The 24,905-nt window shown below is 44.4% G+C and overlaps 2 protein-coding genes across 5 annotated transcripts in view; one reads left to right on the forward strand and one right to left on the reverse strand.

Annotated features, from left to right (window-relative positions):
- LOC139584298 (protein Jade-1-like) overlaps positions 1–24,905 on the forward strand; it is a 144,717-nt gene that overhangs the window by 91,781 nt on the left and 28,031 nt on the right. The gene's annotated exons all lie outside the window — the stretch shown is intronic.
- On the reverse strand, positions 103–24,826 carry LOC139539982 (piggyBac transposable element-derived protein 4-like). The gene is made up of 2 exons (XM_071343448.1): positions 24,134–24,826; positions 103–153 (listed from the first exon to the last, which is right to left on the reverse strand). Exons 1-2 carry the CDS (start codon positions 24,806–24,808, stop codon positions 103–105), a joined length of 726 nt encoding a protein of 241 aa, XP_071199549.1. The 5' UTR covers positions 24,809–24,826.

Genomic DNA, 24,905 nt, shown 5'->3' on the forward strand with positions numbered 1-24,905 from the left:
CGAGGAAAACAATCAGGGGCTACATCAGGCAAGGCTCCAGGAAAGTATGTTGTATAGAGTGGAGAGAGGTAGGCAGCTAACTAGGTCCAAATAGCCGATTAATTACCAGGATGGAGAGGGAGGCTGAGCAGAGCAGACAGACTCAGTGGTCCCCTGAGACACAAACGGGCACATACACGCACACGTACACATACAACCTCGCGCACACAGACACACCACAAGCAGACGCATATACACACACACCGCGCACACACACCCTCTGTGGTAAAGGCGGATCGATGTGTCCAGAGCTCCTCTTTCATTCGGGGCCCGCCACTTAGCCACGGGGCCTTTAGATTAAGTGATGTCCGTGTTTGTCACGCAGTTGCTGCCGATCCCATTTCCCTTCTATAGACCTCCATCCTGAGTCCTGCCACTGCAGGAACATGCGTGGACCGGGCCTTATCAGGTTATCGCAGCTCTCTATATGCTGCAATGCACAACGCTGTCAATGTGCTTGAGTCCCCCCACGCCACAGTACAGAGAATAACAAAAACACGAGAAGGTACTATTTTATTTATCCATTGAAGTCTTAATTGAGTGGTTTTGGTGGTTATAATTAAGTTCGGGGACAAGGGTCGGGTCCAAAAGGGAATTGTGTGGGTGACTGTGTCAGGGGAGGGTTAACAGGCTATTTGAAATAAATTTCTATCCTCTTAACCTGAATCATTGGAGTAGTGGAGGATTGTGTTTCTGGGTTGCAATCCCCATTGGAACCCCTATTCCCTTAATCAAGAACTACTTCTGATTGACCGTATGAGCCTCGGTCAAAAGTAGTGCACTATCAAGGGAATAGGATGCCATTTAGGATTCTTCTCTGCTGCTGCTGATCGGATGCGATAGGACAGCAACCCTTCCACCTGTTCTCTATCCCCTGACCACCCTGATTGTTGTCCCCCACGATGAAATCGGTCCGAAGACTGTGGATCTGTTTCCGTACGGTCATACGTTAGTCACAAGCGATATCTCAGACGGCACTGGCCCGATTTTGACGAAGCTTGGGTGAATGATGCGTCTTGCCATATGCAGCTTCAGCACTCGGCAGTCCCGTTCTGTGAACTTGTGGGGCCTACCACTTCGCGGCTGAGCCGATGTTGCTCCTAGACGTTTCCTTTTCTCCATCACAGCACTTAATAGACTGGGGCAGCTCTCGCAGGACATAAATTTGACGCACTGACTTGTTGGAAAGGTGGCGTCCTATGACGTTGCCACGTTGAATGTCACTGAGCTCTTCAGTAAGACCATTGTACCGCCAATGTTTGTCTATGGAGATTGCATGGCGGTGTGCTTGATTTGTACACCTGTCAGCAACGGGTGTGGCTGAAATAGCCGAATCCACTAATTTGAAGGGGTGTCCACATACTGTTTTGTATATATAGTGGACTTTGCATCTATAGACAAAGGTCTCTCAACACTATTTTCCAGACAAGTACCTTAAACAACATGGCTGCTATTGACAAATAAACATTCACGTGTGCATGGTCTTGCACATAAATGCATATAAATCAGTCAAGGTTATTCGTATTGTAACAAAATTTGGTATACATGTTGAAAACACTGTCAAGACTCAACAAATCCGAGAACATTCATATCGACCACACAGTGGCGCTATAACAGACTCATGTTTATCTCTTGATCTGTTTGACTCAGAGTAACGAAATTTGGCACACATGCTCAGGGATATGAGTACTTAACCCACACGATATCCCAGACACAACTCGCCCAATGTTGATGAAACTTGGGTGAATGGTGCGTCTTGCCATAGAGATCCGGCGTTTACAAAATGACACTGATTGGCCCAAGGGGGCGCTGTAACATTCGTGGGGGGGGGGGGGGGGGAGACATGTTGACTGTTACCTTGTTTTAACAGTGGTGGCTTGACAGCTGGTGCTGGGTAGGCCTAGTTAATAATACACCCCTCAGCAAGAGACAATGGTTGAGCTGAGCAGGGAGTAGGAAGTGTTTAAGTAGACAGGTTTCCTCCCTGCCTTCCCAGTGGCGTGGCAGCCGGGCGGACGCTTGGCAAGGAGCTCTTTTTTATTTTTTTTATTTGCCACGCTCACTGGTTAAATGAGCCAGCCAGGGAGAGGTGAGAGTAGAGAGACTTCAGGGGCTGTGATTTCTGTGTTTGCTGTCTGGATTAAACAGCCACGCTGTTACTACTGCTGAGTGATCCTCCAGGCAGGTTCATTGATTCTGTAAGCCCAAGAATTCAAACATTCAGAGCATTTGTGTCTTGATAATGAGCTGATTTTAAATAGAGATTAAAAGGTATTTTCAGGTGAACGCGGAGCTGTCTACCTTGGTGTTCTGTTCTCCCATCGTGAAATATCTGATGTGGGCCTAGTACTTAGTGTAATAGGTCAGATTTAATCAAATTTGCCGAGCGGTATTTAGGCTATGCTGTGTATATCTTTGTCAACTAACTAGTCTGCACTCATGTCTTCGTATACCTAGTTCCAATTCATTTGAACGTAGGTAAAAATGATATGAATTTAATTGAGCCCTTCAGCCCTATATTGTGCTTTTTGGTTACTGTTATCACCAACTGAATTCTGTTCTGCCCGGACTACCAGATGTTGTCTGCCCACTGACTCAACATGGCACTTGTACCTATTACCTTATGGTTAATCTGGGGCGGCAGGTAGCCTAGTGGTTAGAGCGTTGGGCCAGTAACCCGAAAGGCTGGATCGAATCCCCGAGCTGACAAGGTAAAAATCTGTCGTTTTGACCCTGAACAAGGCAGTTAACCCACTGTTCCCCGGGCGATTAAGGCAGCCCCCCGCACCTCTCTGATTCAGAGGGGTTGGGTTAAATGCGGAAAATACAATTCAGTTGAATGCATTCAGTTGTACAACTGACTAGATATCCCCCTTTCCCTTTCCTTTCCTTCCCCATAGGGGCACTTCTCAGTGGGTTCCTATTGAGTGGATTGTCTGTGGACAGGAGTTGGTCCTCTTCGATCAAAGAAGTATGAAGAATTGTGACTGCGAGTTAAAGGAAAATTCCACCCAATAACGATTTGTTTCATTAGTCCATTAGTCCCTAAGCAAAGTATTTTGCTTGTCAGCAATCAAGTTTAAGATACCTAACTTTAACAATACAGAGATCATTCCCATATGATGCATTTTGATTAATATGATGCAAAATGCATCATACGGGATGATTTCTGTGTTTTTTAAGTTAGGTATCTTGAAAACTTTATTGCTGACAAGCAAAACATTTTGGGACTATGTCAACAATGGGCTAATGAAACAAATACCGAAAGATAGATTTTGGGTGGAATTTTCCTTTTAAGGGCTAATTAACAAATTTCTGGTCTATTTCTGTCACGTAACACTCCCACAATATGTTATGAAAGGGGCCGCTCATTCGTTAGCAACGTGCATAGCAACAGGACCCACTGGAGACAGAGCAGTAGAAAAGAACATCAACGTGAACACCGTTTTTATAGATTGATGTCTGTCTCTAGTGATGAGGATGTATTTCATTTAGCGCCTACACTCAGAACAGCCTCAATTTGTCTGGGTATGGACTACAAGGTATCAAGCGTTACACAGGGATGCTGGCCCATGTTGACACCAATGCTTCCTACAGTTCTGTCAAGTTGGCTGGATGTCCTTTGGGTGGTGGACCATTCTTGATAAACATGGGAAATTGTTGAGCGTGAAAAACCCCAGCAGCGTTGCAGTTCTTGACACTCAAGCCGGGGCACCTACTACCATACCCTGTTCAAAGGCACTTAAATATTTTGTCTTGCCCATTTACCCTCTGAATGGCACACATACACAATCCATGTCTCAATTGTGTCAAGGCCAGGGCTGTGGCGGTCATGAAACTTGGTCAGCCGGTCATTGTCAAGCAAATAACCATCGGTCTCACGGTAATTTACTGTTAATTAACATGAACAAATGTAGCATCTCCTTGCTTCCACGCATAGCCTACAAGCCACTGATGCAGACCTTTTGGAACATCTACATTTTAAGAAGTCTAATAAATCCATGTAATGTGGCCTACACCTAATTTTAGCATATAGCCTAAAGCCATTATTTATTTTGAACAGGTCTAAAGAAGCAAGATATGAAGAAAATGTAGTCTATTTCAGAAGAACCGAATAGCATACTCTGAGTTGTCCTTATGCTAGGCCCTGATATGGCTATGCCATATTGCTGTTGTCTACACTAGTTCATTTATCAGAAAACATTTGCTTAGAATTCCATGGCATTATTTTAATTATTTTATAGACAAATAAAATAGAAAGGTTATTTTCTCCAAACGATTTCAAAGGAAGTGCACACCTGCGGCTATTCTGTGTTAGTGGTTGACAAAGAAACTGGTCCTCCTATATGCTTGATTTAGAGTTATTTATGCAACTTTAGTTGTGATACAAACTTTGGGCTATATGTTTTGATTTTTAATACGTTGTAAAAAACGTTGTTTTTTTGCATGAAAGGCATGAGCTCTGCTTTGTTTCTTGTACAAGCCGCACACACTTCATCCGTCTCTCAATCACAATTTGACAAGCACTTGATAATATTATCACCAGGCCTCGAATTTACCGGTGGCATCCACCTTGTGTGGCTGTATTGCACCCTAAAAAATCCATGCCTTTTGCGGCGAAAGTCGCCGTTGTGCCCTTGGGCTGAATATAATCATTATAATTCCCTTCTCCCGGCTGCCGTGCTCCGAAGCACCTCTCACTCACATAGATCTGTCAGATGTCTCAATTGTTATTAGCCAATGCCCGTCATGTGATCAGGTCCTTCTCACAGGCATTTCAGCTAAGAAGTAGGCCAGAAGTGTATGAAGACAGACACATCGGGGATGCAACCGCGTGCTTCCCTCTTATTGAATTCCAAGGCGCATATTAAAAATTTTAGAACTGTTCACATTTAGCCTACTTTTTGACAACTCTAGTCAAGGCTTAAAAATCCTTCTTTAACACTACAACTGCTGGGCCTCGATGGACTGCAACATTCTGACCCCCCTACAAACGAATGAGCAGTCATTCAGACTGCAACATTCTAACAGTGTAAATAATATATTGAATATATGCTATCGCAAAACGAATAATTTGCTTGTCTTTCTGAAGGCCTTGGGTAACATTAGAATACGATTTGTATTTTATTTCAAATAACAAAATAGCACTTTTAGTAACAGCCTTATTCTGAAATGGATTAAATAAAACATTTGTCTTCAATCTACACACACTACCCATAATTACAAGGCAAAAATAGGTTTTTAGACATTTTTGCAAATGTACACTATTACAAATAAAAAACTGAAATACCTTATTTACATACAGTTGAAGTCGGAAGTTTACATACACCTCAGCCAAATACATTTAAACTCAGTTTTTCACAATTCCTGACATTTAATCATAGTAAAAATTCCCTGTCCAGGTCAGTTAGGATCACCACTTTATTTTAAAAATGTGAAATGTCAGAATAATAGTAGAGAGAATGATTTATTTATTTCATCACATTCCCAGTGGGTCAGAAGTTTACATACACTCAATTAGTATTTGGTAGCATTGCCTTTAAATTGTTTTACTTGGGTCAAACGTTTCAAATAGCCTTCCACAAGCTTCCCACAACAAGTTGGGTGAATTCTGGCCCATTCCTCCTGACAGAGCTGGTGTAACTGAGTCAGGTTTGTAGGCCTCTTTGCTTGCACATGCTTCTTCAGTTCTGCCCACAAATTTTCTATAGGATTGAGGTCAGGGCTTTGTGATGGCCACTCCATTACCTTGACTTTGTTGTCCTTAAGCCATTTTGCCACACCTTTGGAAGTATGCTTGGGGTCATTGTCCATTTGGAAGACCCATTTGCGACCAAGCTTTAACTTCCTGACTGATGTCTTGAGATGTTGCTTCAATATATCCACATCATTTTCAATCCTCATGAAGCCATCTATTTTGTGAAGTGTACCAGTCCCTCCTGCAGCAAAGCACCCCCACAACATGATGCTGCCACCCCCGTGCTTCACGTTTGGGATGGTGTTCTCCGGCTTGCAAGCCCCCCCCATTTTCCTCCAAACATAAGGATGGTTATTATGACCAAACAGTTATATTTTTGTTTCATCAGACCAGAGGACATTTCCCCAAAAAGTAAGATCTTTGTCTCCATGTGCAGTTGCAAACCGTAGTCTGGCTTTTTCATGGTGGTTTTGGAGCAGTGGCTTCTTCGTTGCTGAGCGGCCTTTCAGGTTATGTCGATATAGGACTCGTTTTACTTTGGATATAGATACTTTTGTACCTGTTTCCTCCAGCATCTTCACAAGGTCCTTTGCTGTTGTTTTGGGATTGATTTGCACTTTTCTTACCAAAGTACGTTCATCTCTAGGAGACAGAACACGTCTCCTTCCTGAGCGGTATGACGGCTGCGTGGTCCCATGGTGGTTATACTTGCGTACTATTGTTTGTACAGATGAACGTGGTACCTTCAGGCGTTTGGAAATTGCTCCCAAGGAATGACCCAGGGCTTGTGGAGGTCTACACATATTTTTTTTTTGAGGTCTTGATTTTTTTTGATTTTCCCATGATGTCAACCAAAGAGTCACTGAGTTTGAAGGTAGGCCTTGAAATACATCCACAGGTACACCTCCAATTGACTCAAATGAAGTCAATTAGCCTATCAGAAGCTTCTAAAGCCATGACATCATTTTCTGGAATTTTCCAAGCTGTTCAAAGGCAGTCAACTTAGTGTATGTAAACTTCTGACCCACTGGAATTGTGATATAGTGAATTATAAGTGAAATAATCTGTCTGTAAACAATTGTTGGAAAAATTACTTGTCATGCACAAAGTAGATGTTTGAGCTCAGATGCATCCTGTTTCCATTGATAATCCTTTGTTTTTACAACTTGATTGGACTCCACCTGTGATAAATTCTATTGATTAGACATGATTTGGGAAGGCACAAACCTATCTATTTAAGGTCCCACAGTTGACAGTGCATGTCAGAGAAGGGAAAAAAACGATGAGGTCGAAGGATTCGTCTGTAGAGAGGATTGTGTCGAGGCATAGATCTGGGGAGGGGTACCAAAACATTTCTGCAGCATTCAAGGTCCCCAAGAACACAGCGGCCTCCGTCATTCTTAAATGGAAGAGGTTTGGAACCACCAAGACACTTCCTAGAGCTGGCTGCCCGTCCAAACTGAGCAATCAGAGGAGATGGGCCTTGGTCAGAGAAGGGCCTTCGAGCTCTAGAGTTCCTCTGTGAAGATGGGAGAACCTTTCAGAAGGACAACCATCTCTGCAGCACTCCACCAGTCAGACCTTTATGGTAGATTGGCCAGACAGAAACATCATTATAAACGCTAAGTGGCCTTGATAAATAGTGAAACCCGGCACAAAAGCAATAATGGCATTATAATGAATAAAAGTGTCGATATGACAGCAGTCAAAAATAGTGCCATTTTTTTCAGCTTTTTAAACTTTTTTCACATTAAAATGCAAAACAATTTATAACATTTTTGACATGCGTTTTTCTGGATTTTTTTGTTGTTCTGTCGCTCACTGTTCAAATAAACCTACCATTAAAATTATAGACTGATCATTTCTTTGTCAGTGGGCAAACGTACAAAATCAGCAGGGGATCAAATACTTTTTTCCCTCACTGTATATATGTGTATGTATATATGTGTGTATATATATGTGTATATACAGTGGGGAGAACAAGTATTTGATACACTGCCGATTTTGCAGGTTTTCCTACTTACAAAGCATGTAGAGGTCTATAACTTTTTATCATAGGTACACTTCAACTGTGAGAGATGGAATCTAAAACAAAAATCCAGAAAATCACATTGTATGATATTTAAGTAATTCATTTGCATTTTATTGCATGACATAAGTATTTGATCACCTACCAACCAGTAAGAATTCCGTCTCTCACAGACCTGTTAGTTTTTCAAATACTTGTTCTCCCCACTGTATATTTGTGTATATGTGTGTGTGTATATGTATGTGTGTATATATGTATAAAATAGACCATCATGACCGTGTTATTATGGATACAGTACATTACATTGCAAATGACCTCCACTCAAGTTGCACAGGCAATTTTTAATCTGTGTGCTGTACTGTAGGCTTATGGAGTGTGTGTACTGTACTAGTCTATAGTCTTAACGCATTGATTTGCCTGGATAACCTTCTACTGCTCTCCTCCAGCCTCTCTCTCTGTTATCTGGCCTTGTTCTCTCCTGGTGGACATCAACTTGTTGTTGTTGTATCAGAAAGTCCCAGTGACAGTCCCAAAGGCTCTATTTATCTTACCGCTAAGGCCAGTGAGCCCTGGGAAATTGATAGTGGGGGGAAATCGTAGAGTTTGAAGTGTCAGCCAGGCACTGATCAGGTGTATTGATCCTTTGATCTTCTATTGGCACCTTATTGGTAGAAGGGTTTATAGTATACTTCCACTCTCAGTGATATTTACTGTCATCAAGGAGGAGGATATTCAATCCAGAATATTTTATGTTGTTTGATTTGAGACTCTTTCTCTGACTAGGAGTGTGTTTTAGCTCGTGACTGTTAGACATCAAGGGAAGCTGTTGAAATGTCAGTGTGTTTCAGAGTGAACTGGGACTGGCTTCTTGTTTCTTCTCTATTTGTTGCTACAGCTCTAGCCTGGTCCCAGATCTGTTTGTGCCTTTGCCTACTTCATTGTCAAGCCAAACATGATTTGCGTGACAATTCCATAAGGAGTTGACGAGAGAGCAGAAGCAGACTGGCACCCAGGCTACTACACCTCCACTTTCATCGATATTTACTATCAAGGAGATACTATGCTGAAGATCATTAGTGGTTCGTTTGAGACCTTTTCTCTTACTTGAAATGTTTAGCCTATGAATGGGTATCATAAAAGGAAGACAGTTTATGGTGGTGCGGTAGGTATCTCTCTCAGGGAGACGGGCGCATTTCAATCATTTCTGATTTACTGGCCAAAAAAATTTATCCCTCCGTCTTCCAACCCCAGCCTTTTCTCTTCCTCCTCTCCCTCCACCACCTCCCAGTCGTCGTTCAGGGGAACCTCTGCGGACGGAAGATTCCGGGCTAATGTTGGGGCGGATTATCTCTCCCTTTCCTTTTGAAGTTCTCTGAGTGGAACGAATCGCACTGCGATGTCCCTAATGCACTGTTGAGCTTTTGCCGCTGCTCTCCAATCCCCCACCCAGCCCCCGTTGCCCCCACTCTCCTTCCCTGGCCCACTCCCGAAACCTCAGCCCCTATCCCCGCCCCCCTGACGTCCCATCACCCCCATCCCTCCGCCAATCAGGGTTGCTCATGTCGGAGATATGTGTGGCATGGTGATTGGGTAGCGAATTCTCGCTGTTGTTTTTTTGCGTCAGAGCAGGATGGCTAGCGCTGGGGCTGCGTCCATCCCTGTGTGTGTGGCTGGAGAGGTGAAGTGATGAGTGAGGGATTGTGAAAGCGAGGGCGTTGAGACGATGTGGAGGGAGATGGCCCAAAGCTGAGCCTAAGACTGAGTGAGTGTCCATGCAGGGCTGTGGTTGGGGTTCCAGTCGATTAGCCACGCAGGCTTTGGGTCTGCAGCTGGGCTATACTGCTGGGCTAGGTTCAGTACATACACTGGGGCTGCATGGGAGAGAGGGCTTAGTAGGATTACCCCAGCGCACAGAGAGAGCAAGAGAAAGAGATGGATAGAGAATCGGGGGGGTGTTATGGGAGTAGAGGGGATGGCTTACCAGCCACACAGACTCTCCGCAGGGAGGGAGAAGTCCTCCTCCTTTTCCATGAGAAAGGACAGAGAGAATGAGGGTGTACAACTTGATATGATAATGGACATAGATGCCTAGATGCACCAGTCATTCCAGAACACCTTCTGACACACATTCCCTCTGGATATTCCATGCAAGGTTTCCTCCCTCTCTTCCTCTCTTGTGTTCCATTGCTGGGGGGCACTGAGCCCTCTCTGCTCAGCCGTGCCCTCTCTCTGCCTTGGCAGTCTTGACTGTACACCCAGCCCAGCAGGTCACCTGCCCCGGCCATAGAGGAGCCAGTCGGAAAGAACACTTATGAAACTGTGTTTGCGAGAGAGGAACAGAGAATGGAGGGAGGGAGGGAGGGAGGGGTGTGTCGCTGCAAAAAGTACAGCCAGTGCAGCACGGGCTCAGGGAAGCAGAGCAGAGCAGGACTAGGGGTTCGGTCAGTACGGTCAGGTACACTGTGTGCCATGGTGAGGAGCGTCAGCAGAGTTGTTCTTGGCTGCACTTTACAATTTCACAGAGTCAGCCTGTCCCCCACCCCCCCACCCCCCCCCTGTCTACAGTACTTTGCAGCGGAAAGGAAGCTTGTGTTGCTATGGCGGGGGGATAGAGAGCGAGAGAGAGCAAGGGCTATTGGAAAAGAGAGAGAGGATATGAATGAAATGTCACTTGACTCGCCCTCGCTATTTATTTTTCCCCACCGTGATTCCACACGTTTTTTTTTTGTTTTTGTTTACGTGCGTACCCATTCCCACCCCACCACCACTGTCTCGCACGATGTTTCTGGTGTTGCGCAATTAGAGAGGGGTTCACCGGGAGGACAGAGGCACAGAAAGAACGAGTTGTGCTTTTACCCCTGAGAGGGGGACAGACGTTGGCTCTGGCTGCTCTCTGTGCCGGCTCCGCCTCTAACACACACATACACTGTCTGTAGCTGCAGGGGGGTCTCTTGCTGCGGGCCAGACAGGCCGGGTCACACAGCAGACAGGCCCGCCCTACTGAACGGGTTTCAAACTGGCTCCCTCTACTGCCTCCCAGGCCTACTGTACCACAGACTCTCACTTTTCCTTCCAGGCCTCTACAAGCCTGACTCACTCAGCCTCACTGCCTCATTTATCAATCATGCGTAGGCACAAATCTGTGCGTAAACCATGCGTGGGATCATTTCCATGCAAAGTGTGAGATTTGTCAATATGAACGTTTGCTTGAGTGTGTAAATGTACGCACAGCCATGACCATGCGTATGCACAGTGCCAAGTGGTGGAATAAGGGAATTGCTTGTCAAGCATATAATGGGGTAAAAATAAACACAACATTAGGAACACTTCCCCTTTTGCCCTCCGAACAGCCTCAATTCGTTGAGGTGTCGAAAGCGTTCGACAGGAATGCTGGCCCATGTTGACTCCAATGCTTCCCACAGTTGTGTCAAGTTGGCTGGATGTCCTTTGGGTGGTGGACCATTCTTGACACACACGGGAAACTGTTGAGTGTGAAAAACCCAGCAGCGTTGCAGTTCTTGACACAAACCGGTGCACCTGTCACCTACTACTAATAGAATATACGTACACTCCTTGTAGATGGCAAAACAAAAAAACGTCACACCTCAACTTCCCCCCCCCCCGGGTTGCTAAAGTAACAAAATTGCGAAGCGCGTGCACAATTAAGCAACGCCCCCCTCAAGTGCATGACGGAGCCTGTGATTTTTGCCTGTGACGTTGGTTCAGATGAAGAGTCTGGAGCTGACTGGGGACAACATCTGGTGAAGAGGCTGGTTCTACAAACAAGTAGCTGTTACTCCTCGGCCTGAAGTCCTAGAATAAAACTAGCAGGATCTGCTTGAAGCTCATTGCCTCTTTTGTACTTGTACATGGTTTTTGTTGGTAAAAGGCATGCACTTGGCATTGCTTAGCCTGCTTCTGACTTATTCATCCTACTTTACTAGCAATTGGCAAGCTGTATTTAAATGAAAAGGGAAAACGAATAGCTATATTTGCTGAGCTATCCGTCTGATTTTAATAAAGTTAATAAAAAATGCCATTAGCTAGCAAACTAGCTAGATTGAAACTGCTGGGGGGAAAGTTAGCTAATGTTACTTAACCCCCACCATCAGTCTGAGTTCAACACCGTAGCTAGCTAAGTGGACTGACTGTAGCTAGTTTTCTAGAAAATAACAACTATATATTTACTAGCAATAATACTGACTATTGTGAACACCTTTTGTTAAACTACTTCGTTCCCCTGCCTGTTTATTGATGCGTAGGTGACTGAAAAGTTGGCAAGAAACATGCCCCTCTTTATTTCACTGCATGTTGGCTGTTGTTTTGGTATAATGTGGCTGAATAGGCTTGTGCACATTTACATTAGTGTTTCATTAGTTAACTAAGTTACTGACTGACTAGGATCATTGTTATTCATGTTTTTGGTGCTGTTGCATTTCATATGAAGAGAGAGGCCCCAGGCCTCTACCAGACTGGCTTACTGTACTGCTTCATTCGGCCTTTCAGGTCGCTATAAGACTGGCTAACTGCACTGCCTCACTCTGCTTCCCAGGCCTTTACGAGATTGGCTTACTGTACTGCTTCATTCTGCCTTGCAGGCCTTTACAAGACTGACTCTCTTCACAGAGACTTCTCTAAGACTGGCTCACTGTGTTACAGAGTACTATGCATCTGCCTCCCAGTCTACGGCTGTGTTCGAATACCAATACTAACATACTGTATACTACATACTTAATGAGTATATACTATACACTATTAGTTCATTTTAGTATACTGGAAACAAACGGTATCCTTTCAGTTGGGCTTACTAGCGCTACGCCTGTCTACAGGAAGTTGATTCTGTAGCAATGCAACCTCTTGCTAGCTTGTTAGTATAACAAATTACTATCTAGACCAGTTTGTTGTTTGTAAATTCAATCTGGAGTGCTAGAGTGCGCTCTGGGTGTTCTTAAATTCAGAGCGTTGTCAGATTCGTAAATTCTGAGCGTTTTCCCCTCTTGGAGCGTTCAGAGCGTAGGTTGAGCGTTCTGACAATCACAACGCCAGTGCAGTCAAGCACCCAAGCTAACTGGCTAGTGAATTTATGTCCATTGTGAACGCACAAAGACTATACCACTTAGCTAAGACTGATGTGAATATTAAGTCAATAAACATTGGGTAATTAGTTAGCATATAGTTAATATACAGGCAAGTTCAATGTATTAGTAGCCAACCAACTTGGTAGCTAGCTAACATACCGGTAGTACCGACTGCTGTAATGATATGCTATGCGGTTTGTAAGCATACCGTAGCCAACACATTGTCAGCCAACATAATGTGTAGCGTAAATAATTGAAAGTCATTACTTAATTACATTGCTCAACATTTACTGACGTGTTTCCTTTATTTTGGCATTTACCTGTATATCGCAAGTGAAATCGCAATATTTGGTAACAAAATGTTTTTGTTGGCTGTATTGTGCATCCCTACTACATAGTACAGCTTAAATGGCATATACCATACCACGAGTGGACTGACTGAAGGGGAAATTTCATGGGCCACCCACAGCCCCAACGACAACTTGGTACGCACCATCTCATCTCCACAGCCCCAGTGTTGTCTAACCTACCTAGCCCAGTCCACTCTGAGTCTGCCACACTGAGTCTAAGTCTGCCTCTGATACATACGAGTCTGACTCGCCAGTCTGAACTGTGGAGTCTTTTATTTTCCCTGACATTTCTTTCTGCCATAGTCCTGAGCTGAACGCCGAAGGCCAGGCGACAGACCGCGGCAGGGCCCTTTATCTCAGTGAAGTGTCTCATCGCCCTGAATCCCATTGTGTTTCAATGCCAGCCGGTCAGCCTATTCAATGACACCCACCGATCCCGAGTGGCTTCTGCCTCCCTCCTTCCGCCTCGCAGGCTGCATCCCAAATAGCACCATATTCCTTATATTAGTGCACTACTTTTGATGCAGTGGCTTCAGTCTCCCTCATTCTTCCTTTCCCTCTTCAGAGTGGCAGCAGTGTGAGCAGCTCACATCACACAAAGACCCCTCTGATATCAGCCTGCCTGATGGATGAAAAAAATATGAGGCGGGGGGAGACATCAATATTTATACCTGCTGGCCCAATGTATAATTTTGCGTGCCGTATATTCTTTCACACCCGGCGAAAGCGTGGCCGGGGATTCCGGGGTGGTCAGATAAATAATTCAAGTTGCAAAACCTTGAATTCAAAATTACTTTGATAAGACAGTGAGACCAGAGCTGAGACGTTGTCGAAACTTCACCCTGAATGGCTCCCTTGACTCACACAATACGTACACACACAACGTGTGAGGCCTGTAAAGCAGCTCATCCTCTCTGAAGCTTTGTGACTGTGTATGGATGACCCATGTTGTCTCCGTACAACAGGACGTTCCCCATTCCTGAGGTTTGTGCACAGTGTCTGTCTATCGGTCCACCGCCTGAGGCAGCCCGTGTTTGCCCGGCCCGCCTACAAACACTAACTCAGTTACACTTGGATGGGGGGTACATGAATAAGCAATGAGAGCGATATAAGCGCCCCGAAGTTGACCCAGCCGTTTAATATTTTACAGTGTGGGTTCTGAGACAATGCTGCACGCCAGTAAACGAGCTCAACTGTGAAATGGGACTGCACTGCACTCAACACAAATGGTAGCCCACTCCTCCCCACGCTTAAGTTGAATTGAATCGAATAATTTCTCGGGGGGGGGTTGAGGTACTTGGTTCAGACTTAAAAAGCTGGTCCGCTTAACGTTCAGCTATGTCCTGAATATGAAATGGTACTTGATTTGCCCCTCTCTTGGCTTGGCACATAATGTCTTGTGAGGTTTAGGACTTTAAAAGCCTGTATGTCAGAGTTCTCCGACTGGAACCCTGGGTAAGTAGGGTAAAAGGCTTACTTGCCGGAATCCCAAAGTATCCCTTTAAAGAGAGAACATGTAGTTTTGGTTACACACACAAATCTGATGAGTTCTTTGGAATTCTTGGAAACGGGAGGATCTGAAACATGGATGTTATATCATGTTCATATCCATGTCTTCTCTAAGTCGACGCAACCGAACACGCTCCTCCATAACTTGGCTGTTATTGTGGCAACGTGTTGTTTACCTCCCTGCATTGTCTCCCAGTCAGGTTGGATAGCATCTAAACCTCCATCACAAAATACTCTACTGACAGAGCACACAGCAAACCCACACATTAGCAGCCTTGAAGAGATAAGAGCCTATTAGCTTTTGTCAGAAATATAAACAGACTGGAGGTAGCATCCCAAATGGTACCCTATTCCCTATTTAGTGCACTACCAGAGTGCCATTTGGGATGTAGCCATTAACTAAAGCAGCCGCAGGTGTCATCCCAAATGGTACCCTATTCCCTATTTAGTGCACTACCAGAGTGCCATTTGGGATGTAGCCATTAACTAAAGCAGCCGCAGGTGTGTGTGTGTGTGTGTGTGTCTTTATTTTTTTTCTGGGACCAAATTGTGGAATCACTGTCCGCATTGTATGAAGATGGTTTGGTTGAAGAAAAGGTGGGATAAATAATTTGGTACCTGTGTGTAGAAATGGAGAGATCTGATGGGAGTGTGTGATCCAGGGATAAGCTTTTGCGTAAACAGTCTTGCTTGGTTTGTTTGATGAAATGATTGCAACAGTTTCCCATCTTATCTTCACTCTGTTTGGATTAAGCTTAGAAAGGTTGCTAACAAACATTTCTCATAGCATAACTAGTACAGTAATAGCATTCTGAGAATCTTCATCAGGGACTGTCTTAAGAGTTAGCCACAAAAACCCAGATGAAGGCTACAGAGTGAAAAATATGCTTCAAAAGGAAAAATCTACTTCCAATGTCCTCCAAGAGTTGCTGAATTTCCTCTGCACTTCAGTTTGCTCCTCAATTCATGCACCTTGGTTGGAGAGTGAGGTAGCGGCTAGGGCTGGGCGATATGGCCAAAATATTATATCATGATATTTTTAAAAGAAAGTTGACGGTTTAACGGTATTTTATGTTTTTTAATAATAAAAGTTCTACATTTGCTTTGAGTAGTGCGTGACCCTAGGGTGGCAACACATATATTATAAATGATTTCAATGGGTCTTTCTCCATTCTGATTGTTTTATACTTTTCAATTTAACTTCAACCCCCAAAAAGTCATAATTTTCATACATTTTTGCATTTGAAATCATTTCCACACTGCCACGTAGGCCTGCAAGATATGGGCAAGCAATCTGGGCCTTACTTTTAACCAAATGTTGCAATTTGACTGGGGATTTAGAGCAAAACACTTGGGTTAACTGTTGGAATCATAGAAATAGAATGTCTATTCTAATTATATAGTTAGAATATAATAGTGGACACTTTTAATACAGTGTTGTTTGACAACGAATGAAGGGAGGAGTTATTGTGACATGGTAGGAACTAAAGTGTTGATGGGTGTTTCCTAGGGGACCCTATAATCTTTGCCTACATTGAATATTTTCTCTTAGCTACTTCATGTAGCTAACATATTCTTGCTTTGCCTATTCCTCTTTAATTTAGAAGATACTGTTGCACAAACAATATGCTGATTTAGTTCTACACCATCACTGGTATTATCAGGCTGTATAGCTAATTACGCTTGCTCTTACTCAGTACATTTATTAGCTAGCTAGTGATTAGCATTAGCGGCTAACAATCAGCTATAACAAGATTTAGGACCAACTTGCTAAGAAATAACAAACTAGCTGTTTGCAGATGTAAGAAACACAAGCTAATAGTATAATTATAGAATGCTGGTAGATTTATATAAGAAGCAAAGTGACAACTGCATCGTTGTCATCAAAATTGTTGCATATGCTGCATTGACCATGCAGACTGAACGCAAGTGTCTCGTGGTCGAGGAACAACAAATGCGCTCCTTGAGTGACAGGAGCCGGAGCTAGGTCTGTGTGGAAAGCGGCATGGAGGGAGAGAGTGGAGAGAGATTGCACAAGAGGCGAAGTAAACTATAAAAATGGACGTTACACACTGCGTAATCACATTTAACAAACCAAACATTCAAATACCATTATAGAAGGTAAAGGGAAAAACCCAAACCGGTCCGTGCATCAATACCGGTATATAGTAAAATACGGTATACCGCCCAGCCCTAGTAGCGCTGCCTTTGCAAAGAGTAAGCCAGACACAGTTCAGTCTATAGGTAGCTTACATTGCAGATGACCAATTTGGACAACAGTAATGCTCACAAGCATTATCCCAGAGATATGAGCTACTATCATTATTATTCTCATTGGGACTGATTATTTCGAATATTGCCGCCAGCCACTCGCTCATGATTCTATTCATTTAAACAGCTAACCACCGTATATGGACTTCTCACTTAACCCCTGACTAGTGGCAATAAAAATGCTCAATTCAACTTTAACACGTAGCTGTGTGAAGCCTCTCTCCTGCTGGATTATTGCTTTCTACTATAGGAGTATTGCTGATTTTAGCTTGATTAACTCCTTTCCTCTCTGGTCAAGGAAGTGTGGAGCAGAACCTCCTTGCTGTGCTCCCACAGGGAAGGATGCTAACAGGCTTACAGAGATGCTGATAGGCTGTGCTCCTATTGTGGAGGATGCTAACAGGCTAATGGGCTGTGCTCCTATTGTGGAGGATGCTAACAGGCTAATGGGCTGTGCTCCTATTGTGGAGGATGCTAACAGGCTAATGGGCTGTGCTCCTATTGTGGAGGATGCTAACAGGCTAATGGGCTGTGCTCCAATAGTGGAGGATGCTAACAGTCTAATTGCTGTGCTCCTACAGTCGAGGATGTTAGTAGGCTAAAGCCCTGGGTCAGCCAATCAATCAAGTGAATGGCTTTTTCATAGCACATTACAAGGCTTTAGAGGCAAAGGCGAAGACTTAAGTTTGGGTCTGTCCGTTACAGAAACCTCCCTACTGGCTGCTGAGGTGAATGTAGGCAGTGGAGCACACAGTAGGTTGGTGGTACCTTAATTGGGGAGGACAGACTCGTGTTAATGACCGTAGCGGAATAGGTGGAATGGTAACGAATACAGTGCCTTGCAAAAGTATTCATCCCCTTCTGACTTTTTCCTATGTAGTTGCATTACAACCTGTAATTTGAATGGATTTTTATTGGGATTTCATGGAGTAGACATAAACAAAATAGTCCAAATTGGTGAAGTGAAAAAAAAAAAAAAACTTGTTTCAGTAAACTGCCCCCCGCCCCCCCCAAAAACAGCACATGTATTCACTCCCTTTGCTATGAAGCCCCTAAATAAGATCTGGTGCAACCAATTACCTTCAAAAGTCACATAATTAGTTAGATTGCACACAGGTGGACTTTATTTAAGTGTCATATGATCTGTCACATGATCTCAGTATATATACACCTGTTCTGAAAGGCCCCAGAGTCTGCAGCACCATGAAGACCAAGGACCTCTCCAAACAGGTCAGGGACAAAGTTGTGAAAAAAAATATCAGAAACTTTGAACATCCCACGGAGCACCATTAAATCCATTATAAAAAAATTGACAGAATATGGCACCACAACAAACCTGCCAAGAGAGGGCCGCCCACCAAAACTCACGGACCAGGCAAGGAGGGCATTAATCAGAGAGGCAACAAAGAGACGAAAGATAACACTGAAGGAGCTGCAAAGCTCCACATAGCAAATTGAAGTATCTGTCCATAGGACCACTTTAAGCCATACACTCCACAGAGCTGGGCTTTACAGAAGAGTGGCCAGAACAAATCCATTGCTTAAAGAAAATAAATAAGTAAACACGTTTGGCGTTTGCCAAAAGGCATGTGGGAGACTCCCCAAACATATGGAAGAAGGTACTCTGGTCAGATGAAACTAAAATTAAGCTTTTTGGCCATCAAGGAAAGCACTATGTCTGCCACAAACCCAACACCTCTCATTACCCCGAGAACACTATCCCCACAGTGAAGCGTGGTGGCAGCATCATGCTGTGGGGATGTTTTTCATCAGCAGGGACTGGGAAACTGGTCAGAATTGAAGGAATGATAGATGGCGCTAAATACAGGGAAATTCTTGAGGGAAACCTGTTTCAGTCTTCCAGAGATTTGAGACTGGTACGGAGGTTCACCTTCCAGCAGGACAATGACCCTAAGCATTCTGCTAAAGCAACAATTGAGTGGTTTAAGGGGAAACCTTTAAATGTCTTGGAATGGCCTAGTCAAAGCCCAGATCTCAATCCAATTGAGAATCTGGAATGACTTAAAGATTGCTGTACACCAGCAGAACCCATCCAACTTGAAGGAGCTGGAGCAGTTTTGCCTTGAAGATTGGGCAAAAATCCCAGTGGCTAGATGTCCCAAGCTTGTAGAGACATACCCCAAGACACTTGCAGCTGTAATTGCTGCAAAAGGTGGATCTGCAAAGTATTGACTTTGGGGGGGGGTGAATAGTTATGCCCGCTCAAGTTTTCAGTTTTTTTTGTCTTATTTCTTGCTTGTTTCACAATAAAAAATATTTTGCATCTTCGAAGTGGTAGGCATGTTGTGTAAATCAAATGAAAGAAAATCTATTTTAATTCCAGGTTGTAAGGCAACAACATAGGAAAAATGCCACGGGGGGTGAATACTTTCGCAAGCCACTACATCGAATACATGGTTTCCAGGTGTTTTATGCCATTCCATTTGCTCCGTTCCAGCCATTATTACGAGCCGGCTTCCCCTGGTGAAGCGGTCCCCCCCCAAATCATATGTCTGGTATTTTCTCAACTACCCACAGTCTCTGATGCTGTAGCAGCAGCATGCACTAGCCTGAAAAACACATGCTCAATACATCATCAAAATGGGAGAGGAATCACAACTTTAATCTCCCACTCCTGTTTTTGTTTGTGCACACAAAGCATTTTGACTGAGTAATATTAACCCTCCACTCCTGAGAGGCTTAACAAAACAGTTAGCTAGTTTCATAGCCAGAGTTTTTTTTCTTTTTTTTCCACATCTGCCATGACATATGTGCTTTGCTGCTGCTTTCACTTTAATTAATTCCAAAAACGACCTTGGTGAGGGCTTAGAAAAGCAGTCTGTTGATGATCAAATTGCACCCTATTCCCTATATGGTGCATTATTCCCTATATAGGGCCCTGGTCAAAAGTGGTGCACTATATAGGGGATAGGGTTCAATTTGGGACTGTCTGTGACTAGGTCAACCGATCAGAAGAGAACAGAGCAGAACAGTATCACTCTGTTTATTAAAGGGATACTTGGGGATTTTTTGGCATTGCTCATGGAGATCTCCAGACAGATACCAGCCCTGTGGGTCTTCTCTGACTCAGCAGTCAAAATATTCTGAGCCCTGATTGTATGAGGATGTCTCCCTGGACACCCCCCCCCCCCACAGTGGACTGGGCTTGGGTGTAGTGTCAGTGCGTGATTAACAGGACCTAATAAATTCTCCTCCTGGCTTGACTCTCTTCAGGGAGGAGGAGGAATCTGGTAGGGAGGATCTCCTGATGGCTGTAAGCAGCATGGCACTCTACAGAGCTGGCCTCTCTCACTAAGTCTCCTCACCCACTACCGTATCCAGCTGCAACAGCCTGGGCTGTCTGTCTGACCCACTTTTCAGCTCTCCCTCCCTCGTTCTCTCTGTCTCTCTCCCTCCCTTTTTCCTCCTGTGTGTCTTTTGATATGCGGTGCTTTGGTTTTTGGCAGGCGTGTGTTGACGAGTCACAGCATTTCTCTCTCTCGCTGTTTAATATAATATATATTAGAGGCCTTTCGCGGGTCCAAGAAGTTGGACCTGGGGCTTTCCCATCCGGGCCCAATATGCATAAATACATTTTTGAAACAAAGAATCCCGCTCAGAACGGACCCGTGGACAACTGCACCCGTTCCTTATAGACCTTGTCAGTAGCAGGAAAGTCTACTGTCAAGCTACTTTATTAACCGGCGCTGATAAAGAGCGAGGTAGAGAGAGGTGGGAGGGAGAGACGAGAGACCGCAACCAACCAAGCCGACCTGCGCTATAGTAGACATATAGCTGCTATAGCGCTGCCATAGCTAGGTTATTTATCATCCAATATGATTACTTACTACCTGTCTTGACTGCATCAAACCGGGAGAAGCTAGTTAAGTTGGCTAGCTGGCTGGCTAGGATAATTGAGGCTGGATGCGCATTCTCGTTCTACACAATTACAAACAACTCCATTCAGAATATATAGTAGCCTATCCCTCTCCTTTAAATTCCATCATTTTAATTCCATCTTCCATTGATTAGATACACTACATGACCAAAAGTATGTGGACACCTGCTCGTCGAACATCTCATTCCAAAATCAGGGGCATTAATGTGGAGCTGGTCCCCTTTTTCCTGCTATAACAGCCCCTAATCTTCTGGGAAGGCTTGAACATGTGGGGACTTGCTTCCATTCAGCCACGAGTATTAGTGAGGTCGGGCTCTGATGGGCGGTTAGGCCTGGCTCGCATTCGGCGTTTCAATTCATCCCAAAGGTGTTCGATGAGGTTGAGGTCAGGGCTCTGTGCAGGCCAGTCAAGTTCTTCCACACCAATCTCAACAAACCTTTTCTGTATGGAACTCGCTTTGTGCACAGGGGCATTGTCATGCTGAAACAGGAAAGGGCCTTCCCCAAACTGTTGCCACAAAGTTGGAAGCACAGAATCATCTAGAATGTCATTGTAGCGTTTTAAGATTCCCCTTCGCTGGAACTAAGGGGCCTAGCCTGAACCATGACTAACAGCCCCAGTCCATTATTCCTCTTCCACCCTCTTCCTCCACTTTACACTTGGCACTATGCATTGGGGCAGGTAGCGTTCTCCTGGCATCCGCCAAACCCAGATTCGTCTGTCGGACTGCCAGATGGTGAAGCGCGATTCATCATTCCAGAGAACGCGTTTCCACTGCTCCAGAGACCAATTGCGGCGAGCTTTACACCACTCCAGCAGACTCTTGGCATTGCACATGGTGATCTTAGGCTTGTGTGAGGCTGCTTAGCCATGGAAATCCATTTCATGAAGCTCCCGACGAACATTTCTTGTGCTGACGTTGCTTCCAGAGGCAGTTTGGAACTCTGTAGTGAGTGTTTCAACCGAGGACAGATTATTTTTCACGTGCTTCAGCACTCCACCAGTACCATTCTGTGAGCTTGTGTGGTCTACCACTTTGTGGCTGAGCTGTTGTTGCTCCTAGACGTTTCCACTTCATAATAACAGCATTTACAGTTGACTGGGGCAGCTCTAGCAGGGAAGAAATTTGATGAACTGACTTGTTGGAAAGGTGGCATCCTATGACGGTGCCACATTTGAAAGTCTGAGCTCTTCAGTAAGGCCATTCTACTGCCAATGTTTGTCTAGGGAGATTGCGTGGCTCTGTGCTCAATTTTATACACTTGTCAGAAACGGGTGGGGCTGAAATAGCCGAATCCAGTCATTTGAAGGGTGTCCACATACATACACAAGTGTCCACATACTTTTGTATATATAGTTTTAATCCTAACTTTTGCCCCATGCGGAGGCTCTGACTGCTTTGATGACTTATGATTGGCCAACAACAACAAGCTACACACACCACTCTCGTTGAAAAGCAAAGAGCAGCAGCACAAACTACACAATTTCTCTCTCTCTACTACAGCAGGTGCTTTCGAATACGAATGGGTCCTTCCGAACAAGTCCGTTAAAATTACACATACCCGTGACAATCAGATCTGACCCAGACCGTGACATTATTTAGAATTCTGGATCTGGACCCACTCTGGTCCCAGATTGAGTCTTGGGTATTCGGGTACAGGTGGATTCTTGAAGACCTCTTATATTTATGCCATTTAGCAGACGCTTTTATCCAAAGCGACTTAACAGTGATTTTACGTGATGGTAGCCCCGGGAATCAAACCCACAATCCTGGCGGTGAAAGCGCCATGCTCTACCAACTGAGCCATACAGGATCTCTCTCTCTCCCTCTCTGTCTGTCTTTCTCTCTCCCACTGCGTCTTTCTCCTGTCCTGTTCAGAGAACTAGCAGCAGAGTAGGTTGAGCGTGAGCGAGAGAGCTGTCCGTCCGTCTGTCTGTCTGTCCCAGAGACCCATGTTGCGACGCTGTACTCTCCTGTGTCTTCTTTAGCACTCAGGCTCAATAGCACAATGGATTGGGCTGAATCAGAACGTGTTATTGTCTAGTGAATGAGCTTCTATTTCATATGAATGTCAGGCAGTGTTTTATCGTCGGACCTCAACGGATAATGAAGTCCTCCACGTCCCCACATTCACCTAGTACGCACTGACAACCCACTCTGCTCTTGCCCTTTTGACACGTTTTCCTGAGAGGGATATGTCACACTAATTAAAGTAGTCTCTGCTATATCCATGTAGTCTGTCAGTGGGGAGATGCTGTTACTCTCCCTCTCCAGGGTGTTGCTCAGTGATATTGTTCAAGTCACCAATATACACGTGTATCCCTTTACTCATTAGTTGTTTATCAGCTTCACCGTTTTATTAACTGTAAAGCCCTACAGAGTCAGTGGTGAGGGCTGCAACCCATATCGCAATATTATTTTGGATTGCATTATATCTGTACTTTGACTCCATGCGTCGATTTGTCCAAAACAATGTCACAATTTCTTCCTAGGTAGCGTTAGCTAGCACTAATCGGCTGTATCTGCGCCAAAACTCTGGTATTTTTCATCCTATAGCATGTTCTCCATCTATTTAACCCTTGTGTAGTCTTTGTGTAGTCTTACCATTCTGTATACTCCCCTTGTCATAAGGGTAAAAAATGACCTGCCTTCACTAAACCCCTCAAATGAAGCAGCTTAATTGAATTTTAAACCCCAAATCTATTTTGCATGAAGAAACATCACACACTTTCTGGGTTTTCCCTCTTCACAGTGCAGAAAGACTGCATTTAATTAGTGGACACCACTCTTTTTTATTCAACATACTTGTCATAATTGTTTTCTTTACTCAAGTAGAGGTTTATTATTATTGCTAAAGGTACTGCATAGGTGTAAACATACATTTTAGCATGAGAGCGCACTTGTATAGCCTAAGAAAGTAGCAGAAATGTGCAGGAAGTAGTTTTGAATGCATTTTATTGAAGCGAAACAATAACAGTCTTGAACTTTCTTATATACTGTACAATGAGGAATTCAACTACAAAATACTAGTCTTCTCCCATGCATGGACTTTGCAGATGTATTTCTCACATGTGCAGCACATAGTATTTGTTTTACAGTCCTTCTTTGGGAGGCAGAATTGGCATCTCCTCCTCTTGCCTGCTCCAGCTGCAGCCTCAGGTGGATCAGGACAAGATTCAGCCCCCTGTACAGCTTTCACAAGCGCTGCAGAGGCTGCTGTGTGTGGGAGGCGCTCCCTTCTTTGAACGTGTGGGGTTACAAGTGCCTTTCCCAGCTGCTCCAGGAGCACCCTCCTCTTGTTCTGCTTATCAGACATCCAGGTAGGGTTGATCTTGTTCCATGTCACAAAGGCATTGTATGAGGACACATCAATGATGTTATGGAAGATGACCAGGGGCCAGCGGGCAGTCATCCTCCTGCAGCTGTAAGTTCCAGTCACCTTGTCCAGGTTGTCTACGCTTCCTTTGTTGTGGTTGTAGTACAGGATGATGGCTGGCTTCCTGTCCTCACGATCACGTTTCTCAGCCATTTCGTGCAGTGTGCTCAGGAGGTCCACATTCTTCCTCTTTGGGATGTAAGAAACTAGAGTGGGTGTGGGGGTGAAGGCAAACTTTGATGACAAAGCCTCTCTCCCCCTTGTTGCGAGGAGTTCAGGGGGGAGCTCAGGCTTGTTCTTTCTAACTGTGCCAACCATGGTGATCTTCCTCTTCAGGAGCTGCTTGCTGAGTTCATAAGAGATTAAGAAATTGTCACACGTGACATTGTGCCCCCCCAGTCCATCTGTCACATCAAGCACAACCCGCATCCCCTGGTTCTTCTCCGGGCCTCCACTGGTCGTCTTCCCTGTGTAGACTTGCATCTTCCAAGCGTAGCTGGATTGTGCATCACAGGCCACCCATATCTTGATGCCATACTTTGCTGGCTTGCTGGGCATATACTGCCGGAAAGGACAGCGACCTTTTGACAAAAAAGATTTCTATCAGTAATTAGTATCAGCATCACAGAAAACAATCACATAAATCAATGATATT

The sequence above is a fragment of the Salvelinus alpinus genome, chromosome 1 (genome assembly GCF_045679555.1).
Source record: "Salvelinus alpinus chromosome 1, SLU_Salpinus.1, whole genome shotgun sequence".
Taxonomy (NCBI): Eukaryota; Metazoa; Chordata; class Actinopteri; order Salmoniformes; family Salmonidae; genus Salvelinus; species Salvelinus alpinus.